The sequence below is a fragment of the Elephas maximus genome, chromosome 2, assembly GCF_024166365.1.
Source record: "Elephas maximus indicus isolate mEleMax1 chromosome 2, mEleMax1 primary haplotype, whole genome shotgun sequence".
Classification (NCBI taxonomy): Eukaryota; Metazoa; Chordata; class Mammalia; order Proboscidea; family Elephantidae; genus Elephas; species Elephas maximus.
Genome location: NC_064820.1, coordinates 52892925 through 52914844, shown reverse-complemented (window position 1 = coordinate 52914844; position 21920 = coordinate 52892925). Strand labels below are relative to the sequence as shown.

Here is a 21920-nt window from a genome sequence, read left to right as displayed (position 1 = left end):
TAAACAAATGCTTCTTATCATTCTTATTCTTATTTTACTTAAACACCATACATACTTGATGCTGATGAGGAGTATAAAGCTAAATAAATGTGGTCCATAGAGGGCTACATGAATCACAATAGAAATTCAGGCCCACGACTTGTGATTAAAAGAGGCATTAAGGTATCAGAGTAGCCCCCATTCATAGTATTGACTATAACTAGCCTGTGTATTTTATATAAGTTAGTGCATGAGCTACAGGGTGTGAAACCTGATCTACACCCTTGAGGGACTAGTGAGGTGCAATGAGGATGAAGATAATGCCACGGAGATGGGTTCTAAGGCTGGGGCCCTTATCCCATTGCTTATTACCAGGACCAGCTACGGACGTGCCTACCTGGGACCTGCATTAGAACAAGGAGAGACAGGGGCACAGGCTTGGCGTGGGCAGTTCTAAGCTGATAGCAGTTAAAGGAATAGGAGAAGGAAAACCAAGTTACAGAAGTAGGAAGTTTGGGTAGTTCCAGAATATACTAGCTATTGTGACCACTTGCGATTGGAAATTCATATATTAAGAATAAAATCATACATCCATTAACCAGACACCACCTGTACCTAACTTCATATTCCCTTTAAATCATGAATCATACTAAGGCTCCCATTTCCACTGGACAAGTCCCAGTGCAAAAATACATGAATAACTGTTGTGATCCTTGTCTGGGAAAAGTCCTTTTAAGAGGCAATATACAAAAATGCCTTGAATGGGAAAGCAGGGCAGTCTACAGAAGGTGTTAGAATAGAAAAGTCAGCGGCTCTTTGTTTAGCCAACATTACTCAAAAAAGTGAGAATGTAAACCTTATTGCTTCTAGTAATAGGACAGCTGGCAGGAGGCTGATTCAGCTAACGCTGGTGTTAAAGGAAACTGGCAGGGTATCCAGGCAGATGTGGTCTGAAGGCTTCCCTGAAAGGATTAAGCTGAGTCACGAAAAGAAGTAAAAACGGAGAGGCAGGAATTTTGTGTTCTAATCCAAGTTCTGCCACTGACTTGCTACTTGGAGTTTCAAAATGCAATATGGCCAGCTCAGTGCTTTGACAAATACGTCACCGCCACAGAGCTCATTTCTTAAGAACTGAGAATCAGGAAAATTGCATAAATATTGAATGATGGTGCCAAAATCATAAACCACATTCCTCAAGTTATCATACTCAACTCCCCTTTCTTAATCATTGCTGGAAATTTTCCAGCAGGCATTCTTTTACAGTTAGTGGCAAAAAATGCCAACACAAGAGTAACATCATGTAATAGTTGTTCCAAAGATTGGTAAGATTTTTTTTCCTCCCTCTTCAGAGGAGATGGGGGTTGAAGACGCTGTATGGGCAGCATTCTCGTTTACGCCTTTTATTATTTCATGCAAAATAGCAAAATTTATAGTCTTTACTTAAATATTTTTCACATATTCCTTTTTAAAATACACATTGCTAGAAGTGATGTATAATTTATACTGTCAGCATTTTCAAATGAAATAAATGTGCTGCAATGTCTACTTAAAATTAAAGTAACATTTTCACATATTCAATATTGGGACCCCATTTAGTTGAAGTAAATAGGGAAAGGAAAAAGAGACGAACACAAAATAGGGAAAGGAAAAAGAGACGAACACAAGACGACTGCACTGGGTTTTAAGATTTGCTTTTACTTAAATCAGAATCAAGTTCAACTAGCTCTCTGATTAATAATAAACATTCTCTCTAAATCCTCAAAATGCTCTCCTCTGTACTTTAAAACCTTGGAAGAGTCTGGACTTGACTTACAGAAAAGTGTAAGAAAAAGAGATGATTAGGATAAACATTCTCTCTCCCTCACCTACAGATATATTGAGGGCTATCAATATGGATAATTTAAATTATTTTAACAAATCTTAATTTTACCATTATGAGTTATATAGCCTTATAAATATGCATCCCTATTACAGAAATGCAATACTTAATAAACCAGGTTTGGAACTCAGAATATGTTTCCTCATCAAAGTAATATATACAGCCATGAGGTCTGATGCCAAATTATAAAAGCCACTTAAACCATATTATGACGTAACTGTAGCATTAAACTAACCACCAAGTATAATATTGCTTATAGACAATGCACTTAGAGTTCTATTTCTGGGTTCTAGGAATATAATAGTCCTATCCCAACCCTTGCCATTAAGTGCAGTAGGAGGAAGCAAAGAGGGGTAAAGCTACCTCGATTCCTCCGTCCCATACCCCAGCCCTTGCCATTAAGTGCAGTAGGAGGAAGCAAAGAGGGGTAAAGCTACCTCGATTCCTCCGTCCCATACCCCAGCGAGAGAGAGTTTGAACAGCTGAGTTCATGGTGCCTGAAGGTCCCTGAGGGGTTGGGGGACAGTGTAACAATGTGTCAGTAACAACTGAGATAAGATTCTCTGAAGGTTTAGTAGTGACAGATAAAAGAAGGAAGGTTTGTCAAGAAAATAAACTCCAGATGGGGGCCATTTATAAGTCAGACTTTATAAGGTAGGAACAGGTAATAGACCAGATAGGAGATTTTTATATTTTTTCATAACGTGGTAAATATTGGTCAAGAATGCCATTTTTGGCTAGTTAAAAAAAAAAAAAGAACAATGTGCACTTTTATATAGCCTTATAAAACTATTTTTAAAACCTGATTATACAAGACTATACATTGATCTTTCCTTCAAAATATGATTTTTTTAATAAAATACATTTTGAAGGGCAGGGGAAATGCCTGTGTTTCAAGCCTCCTCCTCATGGACTTTGAATTTACATGGATCTTGGAGATATTTCACCAGTGAAGTTTGTGATAAATAAAGCTCTTAAAAATAAAAACTCAAAAGTTTGAATAAGATTTCTGCTCTTTATAAACACTCTGGATTTTAAAAATGTTTCACAACCAGGTTATTCTTTCAAAGGGCTTAGATCTTGTTCAGTGGTTCTCAACGAGGGATGATTTTGTCCCCCAGGGAAAATCTGGCAATGTCTGGAGACATATTTGGGGGGAGGGTGGTATTGGTAGCTAGCTAGTAGGTAGGGACAAGAGACACTAATAACCTACAATGCACAGTACCACCCACCCAGACAAAGACTTATCCAGCCCCAACTGTCGACAGGAGCCCAAAGCCCTGATTTAATCCAAACCTGTTACAGCTATTAGCTAGCTCTGTTCTCTTGACTAAATCACAAAGGCACTTTGTATAGAACAAAGAACTTTTTTCCCACTGAACCACTGGAGAGTAAGTTGCTGACTTGATGACCCATAATCCTCTAAAACATTATTGTGCTTTTCCTACACCATCACCTCTGTCTGATTCTTCGGAAGACTAAAAATTAGACCCACTGCCATACAGTCGATTCTGACTCATGGTGACCCCATGTGTGTCAGAGTAAAACTGTGCTCCACAGGGTTTTCAGTGGGTGTGATCTTTCCAAGTAGATCTTAAGGCCTTTCTTCCAAGCCACTTCTGGGTGGATTCAAACCTCCAACCTTTCAGTTATTTAAAATGATAACAATGTTCAAGCGGCCATGTGGTATAAGGTCTTGTACCACATGGTTTTAGGTACATATATTTAAAAGCGTGGACGTTTAGGTACATATATTTAAAAGTGTGGACGTTTAGGTACATATATTTAAAAGTGTGGACATTTAGGTACATATATTTAAAACTACACCTCCTGCCAGGGCCCCTCTGAAGACCTTTTATGAAGAGGCATCACGTCCTGGATAGAGTTCTAGAATGCAAACCAGGAACCCTGTTACAGCTATTAGCTAGCTCTGTTTCTTGACTAAATCACGAAGGCACTTTGGGATTCAAGATCAATCAAATGACGCACCTATATTTGCTTTCAAGTTCTCAGAACTATGTGAGACTATAAAAAGATGTGGTCTTAGGAGTGAGATACATTTGTTAAAATAACCACAATAACTTAAAAGTACCAGAAAAAGTGGTATTTTTTGTGTAAAGGATAGCATCATTTTTGAAGATATTTATTATTTCTACGGAGTCCCGGATGGTGCAAACTGTTAATGTTTCCTTTGCTGTTAATCAAAGGTTGTTGGTTCGAGTCCACACGCAGGCACCTTGGAAGACTGGCCGGGTGACCTACTTTCAAAAAATCAGTCACTGAAAACCCTGTGGAACACAGTTCTACTCTGATGCACATGGGGATGGCATAAGTCAGAAGGACTCAACAGCAACTGATTTGTTTTTTGGTTTATTATTTCTATCATAACAACATATTACCTGAAATCCATTGTTATGCATGAAGAGCAAAGATGTCTTATCAGGAGTAGTTTATTTTTAACAAAACATGATGTGCCAGTTTCCTTCTACGTCAGCACATCCTAAATTGTTAATTTCCAAGGTTTGCCTTTTACTGTGAAGTATGTGAGTCCAACTATACAAAACTAACTTCAAAAGATTATGAATTAGGACTAGGACAAACATCACAATATATACTTTGTTTCCATTTGAGGGCAAATACTTCTTTGGAAAACAGTACCTGAGTACATAAACGGATAAACACTTCTCAACTATCATTGTGGTTTAATGTCTATGCTAATTCAAGCTTCCTCACAAAGAGTTGACCTAATTCTTCTCAAACAACCTCCAACTAAGAGTTTCAAGTATAGAACAAAGAACTTATTTTCCATCTGAACCATTTGAGAGTAAGTTGCTGACCTGACGACCCATTATTCTCTAAAACATTACGGTGCTTTTCCTACACCAAGGAGACGCTCCCACGTAATCACAATGTTACCATTAAAATCAGGAGATTTATGCGTTACCACGTTACCACCTCACCCTCATACCCCATTTAAATTTCAACAAGTCCCTGTAGTGTACATTACAGCAGAAGGTTCCATTACAGAATCACATGTTGCCATTAGTTGCCACGTTTCTAGGCTCCTTCACTTGGCAACTGCTCCAGTCTTTCCTGAGTCCCATGACCTTGAAACATCTGAAGATTTCAGGCTAGTTATATTGTTACAATAAGATTAGATTTGGGGTATGTACCTTTGGCCGTATCACAGAGGGGATGCTGTGTTCTCATTGTATCCTATCAGACAGCACACAATTTCCACCTGTCTCTTTAGGGATGATTGTCACTTTATTAAAGTGGTGTGTCCGCTGCGCTTCTCCATGGTAAAGTTGCTCTTTTTCCCTTTGCATCAATAAGAATTTCGTCGGAAATTACTTTGAAACTCTGTAATATTTTCTGCCTAATCAAACTTTCAATTGATTCATTTAATTAACTTATATCAGTATGTACTCACAAATTCCTGTTTTATTCATGGGGTTATAATCTGATTGTATCGTTATTTTTACGCTCAATTTTTCTTAGATTAGTGCAGTGGAATCTGCTTCAAGCTGGTGTCTGTATTCTTTTGACATGACCTATCTTTCTTTGAGCACTTCATTGGATTCTGGCACAAGATGTCCCAGGCTTATCTTGTACTTTCTGTGTCTCAGCCCTGAAATCAGCCATTTCACCAAGAAGCCTTAGTTAGTTTTAGTAAATGGTATTTAGAATTCAAGATCTAGGCAGTAAATATTCTCACTGCCACTGGGAAACCACTGCTCCTTCAGTGGACAGATCTAGAAACACATGTATGCATAGTCACACACACATAAAACATATGTATATGTTTTACACATTTATATGTACACGTATTACATATATGTATATATATATAAATGCATATAGTGTACATATAATCTACACATATAACATTTACATATCTACATTTTTATCTACGTATCTATCGATAGTCATGAACTCATACTGAGAAGTTACAATACAGTGCACACCAATTACAATACAGTACCACAGGGCTCATTCTGGTTTTCACTCTTTATTTCCTTGATGGCAAAATCTTGGGTCCTATTATCCTTATTAGATTACTTATCTGATCAAACCTCTTGTAGGTACCTAATCTCCTGTTGCCACTACCATGCCTGTCCTCACAGAGATGGATTCCTTACCCCACTCAGGCTCCAAATTCCTGCGCTGGTCTGCCCCTCCTGCATGGATATCCTCCATATGCTGATTGGGCTCTGACACCGTATGGATGTCCTCTGTTTCAGAAAAGCCCTGTCACCCTGCTCAGCTCTGAGATTCTACACAGGCTTGCCCCTCTGCAGGAACGCCCCCTTCACTGTGTCCAGACTCTTAACACTCCACACTGGCCTGCTCACCTATATGTACCCCATCCTTGCCTGGCTCAGCTTCTGATACCTTGTTTTGGGCCCCTTAGACCACCAGGTGAAGACGTTCCCCCTGTTCTCCCCCACTTGTGGGGCTAAACTATCCAGGGAGAGAAAAGGAGAAAGGCAAGGAGATGTGGAAGTAGAAGAGTCAATTGAACTAATTCTTAACAAATGTTTACATAATGTAATTTTAAATGTGATGGTAAATTCAGGGTAAAAATTGACTGCATCAGATTAATCCTTATTAAAAGTGGGCTTAGTATTAATCTATTCTTTTAAACAATTTAGAAGTCTTTATAGGTTAAAAATTGCTAGAGTTTTCCACTAAGACATCGACTAACAATACCAGGTACATGTAAGGGGTTGTGTTTGTTTCAAGAGCATCTATTATTAGGCAGTTGGTGTGTGTGGCGGCAAGGGTGTTTCCTGGAGGTAGGAGTTGATCAAGGAAGCATATAAGCCATGTCCTCTAGAAATCAAAATGTTCACTTCAAATGTCTCAATGCAGACATTTCTCAAAAGATAAACATGACCCATTCCCCCCCAATTTGTTCCATGTAATACTAATAATGGAAACCCTGGTGGTGTAGTGGTTAAGTGCTATGGCTGTTAACCAAAAGGTAGGCAGTTTGAATCCCCCAAGGTCTCGTTGGAAACTCTATGGGGCAGTTCTACTCTGTCCTATAGGGTCACTATGAGTCGGAATCAACTCGATCGCAACATGTCTAATACTAATAATGGAATGTTTAAATATTCCCACATATGTCACACTTTTCTTTACAAAGATATTTGACAGCTCTTATTTAACTGAAATAGGCTAAAACAGTCACGATGAGTCCCAGAGGCTGATTTTATTCCAGGACTCAAAGTATTTCAAGCATCCCTTTCAGCTCAAATCATTCATTCAGGTTCACACACTGTGCTTGCTTGCTCCCTGCTGGTGGTTTCAAACTTCCAAGTACATGCCAGCCCAGAAAGGCAACTGAGTATCACACATAAGGAAACAGGCTGACCAATGTGAATTTTCCTGCTCCACTGCTTAACTAATTATGTTTACTTGGGTAATTACTTAATTTATTTAAGCCCCAATTTTCCTCATCTGAAGGTCAAGGTAATAAAAGGTTATACTCATGAGAGTATAAACTGCTTAGGGCAGTGCCTGGCACATAGTTATTACATAATAAATATGATAAATTGTAACTAATATTAAAATTTGACTCAAAGTCTTAGCTTATAGAAACGCCTATCTCCAAGTAGTTCCAAGCCCCTAGATAGAAAATATCCCGTAAACTTCATAATATCCTTTAATAGAAAGGAAACTGAATGTCACAGAGATCAATTAAAAAAAAAAAAAAAAACCTGTTGCTGTTGAGTCCATTTCAAATCATAGCGACCCCAGAGGACAGAGAAGAACTGCCCCATAGGGTTTCCAAGGAGCACCTGGGGGATTTGAACTGCCCACCTTCTAGTTAGTAGCCAAGCTCTTAACCGCTGTGCCACCGGGGCTCCTATGAAGATCAGTGCAATCCAAAAAATCAGCTAAAGTTGCCTGACAATTTTTTATTCTGCCTTAAAACCAGATGCAAGTTTCATGCCATGTATATGAACATGTTACACCATAATTGTGGCTTAAGTTGAGCTATCAGGACGGTACTTATATACATATATAGACATTTGCTGCCCCCACCCTCATACATTCCATTTATTTACACTTTCACTGGGCTCCTCAAATCAAGACCTGACGATCTAATTTCGAAAGATCACAGCCATTGAAAACCCCAAGGAGCAGTTTACTCCGACACACACGGGATTGCCATGAGGTGGAATCAACTACAAGGCAACTGGTTTGTTTTTTGGTTTTGAGATATATTTCCTGTTTTGTTTTGTTCTTCCTCCTCCTCCTTCTTATAGATTTGCTCTGGATATAACTTGTACTCTCTAAACGCTTATCATTTTAGAGCAGTGGCAGCACTTAGAGTCACACGGGGAACTTTTATAACTCATGATGTTCAGGTTGAATCCCAGGCCAACTGAATCAAAATTTTTGAGGAAAGGACCCAGGTGTCAGTATTTTTGAAATCTCCCCCTGGTAATTCCAACATACAGCCAAGTTGAGAACCAAAGTGCTAGAACTAACCCAGAATGCACTGGTCCTCAAAACTGCAATATTCTGAGGTGTGTGGTGGATGAAAAAAGCCATGGTGGTGCAATGATTAAAGTGCCTGTTAACAGGAAGGTCAGAGGTTCAAACCCACCCAGTGGCTCTGTGGGAAAAAAGGCCTGGCGATCTGCTTCTGTAAAGATTACAGCCTATGGGGCAGATGAACTCTGTCACATGGGGTCGTTATGACTTGGAATGGGCTCCATGGCATCCAACAACAACAACATGGCTGATGAACACAGAAAAATCATGGAGAGACAGAGAGGGGAAAATATCCTTGGCCATTCTTCGTAAGTGGTACAAACAGAAAGCAGATATGTTGCTAGGCAGGGGGAGAAGAACATTTAGAAATTGAAGCAACTCAAAATGTGTTGTCTAAGTTGTTAACAACTAGGCCTTTTAAGAGGCATTTATAAAGAAAATGAATAATCTTATGCTTTGACTACCGTTCCATTTTTTATAGTATATTATGAAAAATCTATATGCTATAAACTCATGAAAATAAATTCATATGAACGGCTGAAAACCTTGTATAGAATAATGTCCCAATTTTAGTTATTGGTGTCCAATATTTGTCAGCTTCAGGAGTGGTGGTCTTCTATTATCCCGACTGGCTGCTAACACATTAAAATGTATAGCACAAGCACTTGCATTACAAAGCAGATTAGATGGAATACTTTCAACATAAAAAATACTTTTACCTGAGTACAAATAGGTGAAGCTAAGGTGGCAATTTTGGTGTTAGTTTTGGTAACGTTACCCAAAAAAACCCAGTGCCAGTTGAGTCGATTCCGACTCATAGCGACCATAGAGGACAGGTAACGTTGGTAACGTTAGTGCACATGAATCCGCCCGTCAAAATGTCTTAAGCAACCAACACAAAAACTTTGATTTCCATGGTGCAAATGAAAATAAACACACACACACACAATCCTATGAGTTGTGGCGGTTTTGTTTATCTGATTTTTGTTACGATGTTGTCTTAGCTCTAAAAAACATCCTCAAAGCCAACCCACCTGCCAGTAGAAAAAAAGGACGTGATATTTGAGCCTTATTAACGATTCAAGGGAAAGGAGATGGCCTTGGGGAGTGTGCCTTTCAGAAATCCTGTCACAATAGCAGATCAGCAGTTGCTGCCTTGCTCCGGCCCCCACCCACGCACCTACCTCCCTAACCTTCTACCTAGGAAAACCTGGTACCGTCCCCACTCTCACCACTCCCCACTTGCTGGGTGCTGTTGTTTCAGATACATAAAACGGAGCAGAGGAGCCCCAGCCTCCCCAGTCCCCTCGTTCAGCTGAGTAACCCAAGATTAGCCAATAGGAAGAGGCGGCGGCCGCAGCTCCCCACCCGCCTTCGCCAACCGGGGGCGCCTCTCTTCCCACCCCAACCCTACCCCGGGCCCCCGCACGACGGCGAGGCCCGCCACTCGCGCGCTCCTGCCCGCGCGCCCTTCCCTCCCCTCCCCGGCCCCTGCACCCATCACACCTGGGGAGGTGCTGTCTGCCACGCTCCGGCGCGTCGCAGCGAGGAGGCACAGGAGGAAAAGAGGCAGGGGTGGCGGTGCCTGGGACCCCCGAGGGCTGGGTGAGGCGCACATGGCGACGGCGGGTCCGCCGCGGTCCTAGCGGGAAGCTGGCTCGTCTTCACGCCGCCGTCGGTGCCCGGCGTCCGCGCGCACATTCGCCGGTGGCCCGCCGCCTGCTGCGAGTGCCGGGGGCAGGACCGGGGAGAAAAGGCGGTGGGAGGGGCCGGCGCCCGGGCCTCCTCCCCCGAGAAGCGCTCTCGGCGCGCGGCCGAGCCAGCGCGCCCCAGCCCCCCCCCCAATTATGCAGCGCGCAGCCGGTTGCGGACGCGCCCGGATGTACGGTGGCCACCACCACGCCGCATCCCCTCCGGCCTGCGCCCCCTCGGCTCCAGCCTGGCTGGGAACGACTTTGCAGACTACGCAGGGCAGGTGATGCCTAGCTTATCTCTTGGAGAGGCGATACTCCTACTATATATGTTTACCTGTACGACGCTGTTTGCAGACTCTCCTTTGCAGTTATCTGAGGCAGGGTTCTTGTTATTTACTTTCATGGGACAGATAAGAGCATGGAGAGCACTTTTTTGCTTTCCTCGGACATCGTTGGGTGTCCTTACTAATAAGAAGGCTTATTTTAGCGCTGGAGTAAGACGCTGTCCATCCTGCCCTACAACCTGGGTTTATCTTTCTTTGCTGTGCGTAGCAGTCTCACGCACCCGCCCCTCCAGTCTCTCTAGACTTCACCGGTTTTCTCCAGAATAAGGTTTCAGAGTCCCAAGGCCCCATTCCCAATACCCATTGCCATCAAGTCGATTTTGAGTCATAGCGACCCTATAGGACAGAGTAGCACTGCTTCTTAGGGTTTCTAAGGAGCCTGATAGGTTCGAACTGCGAACGTTTTGGGCCCTATAGTGTGTTTTTCTTTTCCTTTGTTTGCTTCGCATAGCATGCGGTTTTAAGGAGCCACCTATGGCTCAAGAAACAAAATCTACTGAAAGTAGATACTGTGTAAAATCGCACAAGGTTGTTGACCTTCGTCTAACCTACTAGCAAGAAAGTGACTTGAAATTTTCAGTGCCAACTGAAGAAAACAAAAAACTAGTGCTTTATCAGGGAAGAAAAGGGGAAGCCGCATTATGATAGAATTTGATGATTCTCAAAGATGTTATTACTCATTAAAAAATATTTTTTACGTAAGTTTCACGAGCTTTGTTACCCCCCACTGTCTTTATGTTTTCAAATTCAGGTTTGATAATCATAAATTAAAAATATTTAAGTGTCATAAAAGCAAATTGAAAGAAAATTTTAGAAACATTTTGAAAATGAAAACATTAAACGTGAGCTCTGCTCACTCCAGGAATGGTTAATTTTTAATTGGTATGTATAACTAATGGAGCCCTGGTGGCTCAGTGGTTAGAGAGCTCAGCTGCTAACCAAGAGGTCCACAGTTAGAACCCACGAGCTGGGGGACAAAGATGTGGCAATCCGCTTCCGTAGAGATTACAGCCTTGGAAGCCTTATGGGACAGTTCTACTCTTTTCTGTAGGGTTGCTATGAGGGAAATTGACTCAATGGCAGTGGGTTTGGTGGGTTTTGGGTGTTTTAAACCCACTAGTATTGAGGTGGAGCCCTGGTGGTACAGTGGTTACGTGTTTGACTGCTAACCAAAAGGTTGGCAGCTTGAATCCACCGACTGCTCAGTGGAAACCCTATGGGGCAGTTCTGCTCTATCCTATAAGGTCACTAGGAGCCGGAATCTACTCAACAGCAATGGGGCTTTAGTTTTGATGTAGCTTGTGTTGCCACAATAAATAATCTGAACACTCTCCTCTGAACTTATACTGTCTGTAGGGTTAATTTGGACAATTAATAATTTATACCTTTGTGACTTGACCTTCACTGTTGATTTGAATTTCTGTTTAAATATTTTACTGTTACTCAACTTGTTATGTGATTATTTCTTTCTCAACTAGATTACAACTATTTTTAGTACCTGGAAATAGTTCTATAAGTCTTTATATTTCCTGCAGTGCCTTAAAAAAATAGTATTTTTAGTGTGGTCTGTTTCTTTCTTATTAGAAAACCAGTATGCAAAAATCTTTTCTATTTTCGGTAAAACATGCATTTGTAAAATAATGCTATAAAATCTTTATTTTTTTCTTTATGATACAAGCTTTCATTAGAGTGGAATTGTATAAGATAGGGATCTGGGAAGTTGGGAAATGAGGGTGGAAATGTGGATGTGGGTTACTTATTATTGGAAAAAAATGATTTTTTAAATATTTTGTTGGAGAATAACATACTAGACAGTGGTATATAAGGTACTAAAATAATGCAGAATTTACAGTTGACAGGAGAAAATAAACAAGCAAACAACAGACAAAATACAAATACAAGTCAGGGATACCATAGGCAGAATTCTGAGACAGTCCTCAAGATTCCTGTCCCCTGGTGTACACTGCAGCTTAGAACGTCTATTCTAAGCCTTCATGCAGGATTCTTCTTCACTTTTGCTTTGAGGATAATATTTAATTTTGAAGGCCCTTCATAATCTAGGCTTTAAAGAACTCTTTGTCATGGATTGAATTATGTCCCCCCCCACAAAAAAAAAAAATGTGTATGTCAATTTGGCTGGGCCATGAATCTCAGTATTCTGTGCTTGTCCTCCATTTTGTGATTGCAATTTTATGTTAAAGAGGATTAGGGTGGGATTGTAACACCCTTACCAGGTCTCATCCCTGATCATTGTAAAGGGAGTTTTCCTTGTGTATGGCCTGCACCACCTTTTCTCTCTCAAGAGATAAAAGGAAAGGGACGTAGGCAGGGAGTTGGGGACCTAATACCACCAAGAAAGCAGCACCAGGAGCAGAGCGTGTCCTTTGGACCTGAGGTTCTTGTGCTGAGATGATCCCAGACCAAGGGAAGACTGATGACAAGGACCTTCCTCCAGAGCTGACAGAGAAAGAAAGCCTTCCTCAGGAGCTGATGACCTGAATTTGGACTTGTAGCCTACTAGACAGGGAGAGAATAAACTTCTCATTGTGAAAGCCATCCACTTGTGATATTTCTGTTATAGCAGCACTAGATGACTAAGATATTCTTTAACTTAGATTTCAACGTTCTCTTACCCAAACTTGGTTGTTGTTGTTACTTGCCATTGCATCAGTCCCCAGCTCCTGGCATCTGCATGCACAACAACATCAGCCTTGTCATTTGTAGGTTTTTCATTGGCTGATTTTCAGAAGAACATCGCCAGGCCTTTTTTCCTAGTCTGTCTTAGTCCGGGAGCTCTGCTGAAACTTATTCATTATCATAGCAACACACGGACAAGTGATGACTGCACTTAAGGTGCATTGGCTGGAAATCCAACCCAGTTCTCCCACACGGAAGGCGGGAATTCTACCACTGACCCACCACTGCCTTCTACCCAAACTACTTATCCTAAAACATCTGGAGTTCTCCAAAACTTTTCTGTCCTGTGTGCCTCACTGACTTTACTGCTGCCTTTTTTTTTTTTTTTTTCCCCCTTCTTTTAATGTTTGGAATAGCTTCTACAGCTCTGCTGCCTTTTCCTCAATTTTATTTATTTAGTTTTTTGTGTTGCTTTCTCTGGAGAGCTTGTCTGATTATACCTGTAAAGAGCTTCTTCTCTGACTTCATAGCATCCTGTGTACACCCTACCCCAACTCTTAGTACATTATGCTGTAATCGTCTGTTTCCTATCATTTAACGTCTTGGTGCTGAAAGTGGATCTGATTCACCTTTGGATGCTATGTGGCAGTCATCCCATAACTATGTTGCACAGATGAATAAGAGAATAAATGAATAAACAAGTGAATAGATGTGGAGAGAGGAAGAGAATTATCTTTTGCTTTCTTCCATTTAATATGTGACATCCCTAATGTAAGTGTATGGCAGTGTGGAATTTAGTCCTAGAAAATCATTCTACATAATAACAACACAAAGACATCATACAAACATGTATATATATGATAGCAGTGGCGGATAATCCAATAGGTAAGGTAAGCACAGCACTTAACCTTGCTTACCAGACCATCTGTAGTGAACAATTCTCTGCCCCCTCCCCCCCGTTTTTTAGGAAACTTTTGCTGTCAGGCTCTTTTTTTAACTTTGAACTTGCTCAGAACAAAAAAGGCCAATGGGCAATTTCACATTTTTTCACCACGTCAAAGTTGCTGCTTCTAGATATGGCAGGCATCTGTCTCTCTCCCAATCCCACAGCACCTTCTAGAGAATCAAAGCCTCTTTTCAAATTTATAATCCCTGACAGGAGTAGCTAACCCAGTAAGCATGGTAAGCATGGGTTTACTGGTGCTTACTTACTAATCTGTAGTGAACAGTTTACCCATGTGGAACTTCACTACAGGTTAGTAGTAAGCACAAGTAAGCCCATGCTTACCTTGCTTATTGGATAATCCACCCCTGTACTTTAGAATCATGAATTATAATATGTACAAGGGGAATGATGTGGAGGGATACACACCAGACTGTTAACGCAGGTTACATACGGGTGAAGGTGTAGCGTGTTGGGGAAAACCCATTAGCCTTACTCTCTACAACTCAACATTGTTTCTTTTGTTAGAGAAAGAACATATTTTATCATAATTAGAAAACATTAAATGAAAGAAAAATTGAGCTCTGCTTTCTGCAAAAGACAATGCAAAATTACAACACTATATGTATAAAGGCCTAATGGTCTTTCACTTGTACATATTTTCATCTGATTTTTAGACTAAGATTTTTTTTATAAGTAGTCAACAAAACGATGAATCAGGTAAATAGTATAAAATTCTAAGCTACAAACAGGTGTATTTGAAAACTACATTTCCCTGAGTGCCTTGCCTACTTTCGCTCTCCAGAGACCTTGGCAATTATCAGTTGGTGCCTTCATGCAGGGGTATTTCAAATTTATGCAAGTGTTTCTGAATGCCCATCCCATTCCACACAGAGGGTGGCATTCTGTGCTCAATGTCCCACACTTAGCTTTACTGCTATAACAATATGTCCAGTTATTCCATATAGAGGTTTTTCCTTCCAAATATAACCAAAAAACCATTGCCGTGAAGTTGGTTCTGAGTCATGGAGACCCTGTGTGTTACCAAGTAGAATCGCATTCCGTAGGGTTTTTAAGCCTGTGACCTTTGGGAAGGAGAGCACTAGACCTTTCTTCCAAGGCCCCTCTGGGTGGGTTCAAACAGCCAACCTTTTGGTTAGTAGTTGAGCACTTAACCATTTGTGCCACCTACAGACTCCTTTCCTTTTAAATAGCTAAATATTATTCCCTTCTCTAGATGTTCAACCATTTATTTTATAAGTTCTAGTTGACTGCACTTGCATTGCTTTTAATCTTTTCCATTTACAAATGACTCAGAAATTAATATCATTATGCATTCATTTAGCGGCTCATGTAAGAGTATATGTGTGAAATGGAATGGTAGAAATAATATTTCTTCATTAAAAGATATTGACATTTCAAATTTTGATAGATATTGTCACATCTGCCTTGAAAATTATATCAGTTTACTTTCTCACCAAGAATGAAAGAGCCTGTTTCCCCACATCATTGCCAATAGATCAAATTTTTGATCTTTTTTAACCTGATAAGTGAAAAGTGGTATGCATTTACAGTTTAATTTGTATTTTTTTTCTTTATGAGCCAGGGTAAGCTTTTTTTAATACATTAAAATGTAATGTGCAGATCTTGTTGCAAACAACAAAATCCAGTTTGGCTAGTTGAACAAGAAAAATAATCTCTTAAAGGTTATTAGGTACTACTTGGCATTGTTGAAGAAACAGATTTAAGGATAAACTTCCAGGAACAAGACCAAAAATGATGTGGCACACTGGCTTGATATGGATACCACTAGTGGCTCCTCCATCAGACATGAAATGCCAGGCACCCAAAGCCTCCACATCCATCATTCCCTCCATCACTGATGCTATTTCTGCATCAGGAATTTGCCCTTGCAATTGCTGCTGCCAGTTGTATCAGCAAAATGGGAGCACTAATCTGCACAAAGCACATTTTCTCATGTTGCTTATCTCTGAATCAAAGTCTCTCCTGGTGTGTCTGTTGGAGGAAGGCTGGGTCCCATACCTGACTGCTAGCTACAAGAGAGGCTGGTGTTTGAGTTCTGGCCACGACAGCGGAAGATGGGACTCATAACATGAAAATCCCCCCAAACATAAAAAGATCTGTTTTGTGATTCCCTATCTGGGCTTGCCATAAAACCCACATGGCCTCTTTTCCTACCTTTAATAAATCAGCTAAGTTGTATGGATCAAGAAGCAGGGCAGCTTATACTACAGCTTGGATCTGTGGTAGAGACCTTTCCTGTCCTGGACTCCCCTTAAAGCTGGCAACATTTCACGTTACCAGATTTATGGGTAGGGGAAGTTTTCTCAGTTACGGAAAATGCTGCCAGAACCTGCAGAGAACTACCAGACCTCATGCTTATTTTTGGAAGATAAAAGCTGGAATAAATGTGTCCTCTATTTTGGAGTTGATATTCTGGCAGATCCTAGATCTTTGGAAACCTTATAATTAAACAGAAGTGGTGGGCCCCTGAAACTTCATAGGTTTATCTCTCACTCAGTAGAGTATAAATGTTTTGCCAAGGTCTTTAACGTAGTCACCACTTCTAGCTTATCCAGTTTGATTAGTGTGATGTTATTGATATAGAGGACTAGTGTGATATTCTGAAAGATATTTAGCTAGTCCAGATATCTTCAGAGTATATTATGGCTGAAGGGGGAGAACTAAAATAGTACCAGGACAAGATGGTGAGTATATACTGTTATCCATTGCAGGTGAATTTGAGCTCTTTTTTTTTTTTTTTTCTTAGATAGGTAGGGAGGGAAAAGGATGCATTGCCAAATCACTAGGTATATACCCTGTAAGTGAGACTATGATAATTGATTCTAGCAAAGATACCACATCCGGCACAGCAACTGTAATTGGGGCTACTTGGTTAAGTTTGCAGTAGTCTACTGCCATCCTACAGAAACCATCTTTTTTGGGGGGGAGGGTAGGGGAGCATGGACAAGCTGGTAAACTTAATGGGATGTATTGAGGATCACAACTACTGCATCTTTTAGGTCTTTTAAGACCTACATTGCCCTGGAATGTGATATTAGCTTTGATTTACTATCTTGACTGGTGTTAGGGGGAATTTCAAAGGCGTCCACTTGACCTTCTCTGTTATAAATACCTCATATTCCAGAGTCCAAGAATCTAACATTGTATTGTGCCAAAGCCAAGGAAGTATACTCCAGTTATGCATTCAGGGACTGAAGAAATGATCGTGGAATAGGTCTTCACAGCACCAAATGGGCACTCACAGTGAACCACACTTGGACGAGGGTTTCCTTATTACCTAATCCCAGGTAATAATCCCTGGACAAAGGACCTTGACTTTTATTGGGGTGACTGCCCTCAGCTTCCTGATCATCTTCGATTTCTTTTGATTGTACAGATTGAATATCCTTTTTGAAAGCCTATCTATTTTGTCTTAGGGGTACCTTGTTCTAACTATTCCCATAAATCCCTGTGGGTCAGGACCCTTGGATGCTTCTGCAAACTTGCACTTCGTTGTAGTAATTGCATCCACTCAGCTTCTTATGTTCATGTGCTTTAATCAAGCTTCTGTTATTTCAGGTAACCCTGTTACTAACAGTGAACCTAGTTCTGTAATGGCCTCTCTTATCATCAGTCCTGACTTAGTGAGGAGAGCTATCGTTGGACATTGTTCATGCTTTAATACTTTGATAAATGGTGTGCATACCTTCCAGTGGAACAGTCTGAGTCTGCTGGTGGGTTTTCTGGTTTAGCATATCCAAATGTCTGAGTCTTTTATTCCGTCCTTCCACCATCAGCCATGAAAATTTTATGGCTTTCTCCAAATTTCTAAGAACTATCCTATTAGAGTATTTGCACAATCTCCTTGAGTCTGTGGTGAGGCATTAAATCCTTTGTCCCAAGAGAGTGCTCCCTAACCTAAAAACTCTGCTTTACCCAACTTTATAATCTCTCATCCCCCATCTTCAGTCAAGAACCCTCAGGATCCAGCTTCATGTATACTTCTTCAGGTACATGCTAGAAATATGAATCTTTTGTTCATGTAATTTACCTGAGTCTTCAGGGCTAAAGCTTGGTCATTTTCTTTATTGTTTTACTTCCAAAGTGTATGTATTTAAATATTATAGTTTAGTTTCCTTTTTCAAAAGCATATTTTTTAAGTGTTTTATTTTCTTTTGATTTTTACAAACATACTTTTTTCTTGTTTCCTTTTCTAATTTAATGTTGAAAAAATGGGATCATTCACTTTGTAGTTTCCCCACAACTGGATTTTGTTGATAATTTCTTGGAGTGTAGTGTAACATTTTCCTCCATCCTCTGTAAATCCCGTGAAGTGGTAATCAGATCTAGCGAATTAATCAGTTTCACCTTCCCCCCCTTTTCTCTTGACAAGATTATTTTATGGGTGATGGGGTACTCTTTTTCCAGAGACACGTAATTCTCTTTTTATGATGTTGGTAGCAGTTGATACAAATTGCCTAGATCCACAGATTTGTTAGGGATTGCAGTAGTGTATTCTATCTTTATGATTTCATCTTCGTTTATTTGCTGGGATTCTTCTATAAAGAGAAGCTTTTTCCCATCTACTGTTTGGATAGCCAGTGACATAGTGAGCACAGGAAAGGAAGAGAACATGCTTGATTCTTTTCCCTTATTTACCACCATTTAAAAGAAAAAGTTGTCTCTATGTATCCTCCATGAGTGGGAGATTTTATATATATATATATACATATATATATGTATATTTGTATATACAATACATATATATTTTTTTATTTTTTGGTAGGGAGTTGGAACATTTCAGGATTTTGTACTGATGTCTCAAATTCAGAACTAGAGAATGTTTATTTAAATAAACAAATTCTCTGTCAAGTCTATATCATCACATAATCTCTATGGGTTCTTAAGGAGTAAGAAAACTGGGAAGGATAGAATTCATATAGCACACAAACACACACTACACACAAAGTGTTTTTATAAATATTCAGTAACCCACAATATGGTTACTGAAAACAATTATAACAGTCACCCCATTCTCTGCCCACTTGTTTTTCATTTGTTTGTTTGTTTTTACAGCTGTACTGTTTAAAACTCTCAGAGCATATGGTACACTTGCTACTCTTTCTCCTATACTCCTTTCAGCTATAGAGATTTTAAGGCGGTAAAGATCACAGTATTAGATCTTTGTGATCTTGTTAATGTTGTAACAATACCTTTCTTCAGCATGCCTATTAAAGGGAGTAAGAAAAGAGCAACAGCTATGTTGGCAGAGGACCAGTTTTTCAAGCAAACGAATGTTACATTAAGAAACTGTTGATAGAGCACTATAGTTGATCATTTAAGCTGTTTTATATATTGGACTTTTCCCCAGTATGTAGCTTCCACATTTTTTTTTTCCTTTGTGGCTAATAGAACATTCCAGTGTACCAGTAGAAAAAAAAATCGCTTTAGAAAGGTCTTCTAATATAGAACTCACACGCCAATTCATAACATCTGGGGATTTGAATGCAGTAAATGTGACTTGGAAAAAACATGATGAAGTACTTGAGAATAATTCCCTCATCAACGCAGTGAGAAAGGTACTATATACCCAATACAAGTGAGTGTAAAAATTGTAACCCGTTTTTCTAGCAGAAATTAGTTTAATTCTGAATATTTTTACTGACTTGGTGTTCTTGCCTTTGCATTCACTTGAATGTTATGCTAATGGTCTGCTTTACATATTTACAGAAATGTTTTTCTGTGTTTGTAAATTTTTGATTAATGGACAAGTCTTTTCATTTTCATTAAGAAGTTTTTTGGGAATTAAGCCTAAACTAATTTGAATTATCTTTAGGTTCACGGTCATTAATAGCAACCAAATGGGAAGTTATTCTTGTTTCTTTGGAGAGAAAAAGGAACACAGGGGCACATTTCATTTCAAAGGTCAGTACTAATAAATTGCAGAATAATAACTTCATTACTATGTTCTTAGAATTCTAAATTCTCCAAATTTAAAATTATTATTACAAACATAAACATAATGCAGCTGAAAGAAAATTATATGCTTCCCATGGACTCATAAGTAGGGAATTTGAAAATTCACCTTCCCAGTGTTCTACCCAGTGGCAGAGCTGGCAGCTCCCAGTCTACTCCCACTCCCACCTCAGTCCCCATTTTAAAGTACGGGTTTTAATTCGAAAGGTTAGGTTGACAGGTTCTTTGTAAGCCATATCAGTGTCTTGAACTAATTAATTACACTATACTTCAGATATATGAGTTATTGCATCTCCCAGACTTTGAGAATATGCCTCCTAGGCTTGGGATTTTAGGGAAAGGTAAAATTTAAAAATAAGTGGAGATGCACCAAGGATAGCCTACTTGGTTTCTTTTTCTTTTTTTCCTCAAGTAAAGATTTTAAAAAATATACACAAATGCCAGAATATAATCCACAGCTCTGCCTATGAGGACGGACAAGTCAAACTGTTCTACTATTGCCATCATTAAACCAGAATCTTGGAAGGTCTCAATCCCATAATAAAGCCAGATTGTTTGAGTTGGAGAGTTATGTTAATGACAAATCCATTATTTTGTGCTAGATTAGAGAACCACTGTTCATGCTGGTATTCGGGAACTGCCATCTGTCCCCATATTAACTACTTTGGGTTTTGCATCACATTAAACCTTCCCTCCCCTCCCCTCCCCTGCTCTCCCTCCCTCCCTCTCTTCTTCTCTTCCTTTCCTTCTTCCATTAAGCTAAAAGAATATTAAACACACACATACACAAGTACAGCCCAAAATCTCAGTAACATTTTGTTGAGACTCCTTTAAATATATAAAGAAGGCCTGTAGGTCCTGAAGAAATGCTCATCAAATTTTAAGACTTAAAGTACTTCCAGGAGATTCAGCTCTAAACTTTTTTTTTTCCTTTAGAAAGCATCACTGTCTTAGTTATCTAGTGCTGCTGTAACAGAAATACCATAAGTGGATGGCTTTAACAAAGAGAAATTTATTCTCTCACAGTCTAGCAGGCTAGAAGCCTGAATTCAGGGTGCCAGCTCCATGGAAAGGCTTTCTCTCTCTGTCAGCCTTGCAGGAAGGTCCTTATCATCAACCTTCCCCTGGTCTAGGAGCTCCTCCACGCAGAAGCCCTGGGTCCAAAGGACGCTTTCTGCTCCCATTGCTGCCTTCTCAATGGTATGAGGTCACCCTGTTTCCTTGCTTTCTTTTCTCTTTTATATCTCAAAAGAGATTGATTTAAGACAAAACCTAATCTTGTAGATTGAGTCCTGTCTCATTAACATAACTGCAGTTAATCACACCTCGTTAACATCATAGAGACAGGATTTACAACACATAGGAAAATGACAACAGTTGACAAAATGCTGGACAATCAAACAAGACTGGGAATCATGGACAAGCCAAGTTGACACACATTTTTTGGGGAGACACAATTCAATCCATAACAACTGCTGTCTGGAAGGAGCCCTGGTAGCACGGTGGTTAAGAGCTCAGCTGTTAACCAAAAGGTCGGCACTTGGAATCCACCAGCTGCTCCTTGGAACCCTATGGGGCAATTCTACTCTGTCCATTAGGGTTACTATGAATCAGAATTGACTGAATGGCAATGGGTTGGGTTTGGTTTTGGCTCTCTAGAAATGTGTACTAGTCACTCCTCCTTAAACTGTAAATATTGGACATATATTTTATCTTATTATGTTTCTATCATAATAATTTACTTGAATTATTATTTGGAAGTGATCATTCTTGCCTTTAATGTGAAGATTAACAGACACATTTTACTTTTCAACTTACCAATAAATCTAATGCCAAATATTCTTAGGGAAGGCCTCTTGATTGCTTACCTATTTTGAGATAACTAAGCCGATGTTCTTGGAAGAAGTACAGCCAGAATGCCCCTTAGAAGAGAG

At 39.9% G+C, this 21920-nt stretch overlaps 1 protein-coding gene and 1 long non-coding RNA gene across 3 annotated transcripts in view; one reads left to right on the top strand and one right to left on the bottom strand.

Annotated features, from left to right (window-relative positions):
* Positions 1-10129, bottom strand: part of EMB (embigin) — a 50217-nt gene extending 40088 nt beyond the window's left edge. Inside the window, exon 1 of the mRNA XM_049863526.1 lies at positions 9875-10129. Coding sequence (XP_049719483.1) covers positions 9875-9986 — 112 coding nt within the window. The 5' untranslated portion in view covers positions 9987-10129. The remainder of the gene's footprint in view (positions 1-9874) is intronic.
* A 160-nt stretch (positions 10130-10289) lies between these two features.
* Positions 10290-21920, top strand: part of LOC126064425 (uncharacterized) — a 135780-nt gene continuing 124149 nt past the window's right edge. For both annotated transcript variants that reach the window (XR_007514512.1, XR_007514511.1), the window contains exon 1: positions 10290-10343. This is a non-coding gene — a long non-coding RNA (uncharacterized LOC126064425). The remainder of the gene's footprint in view (positions 10344-21920) is intronic.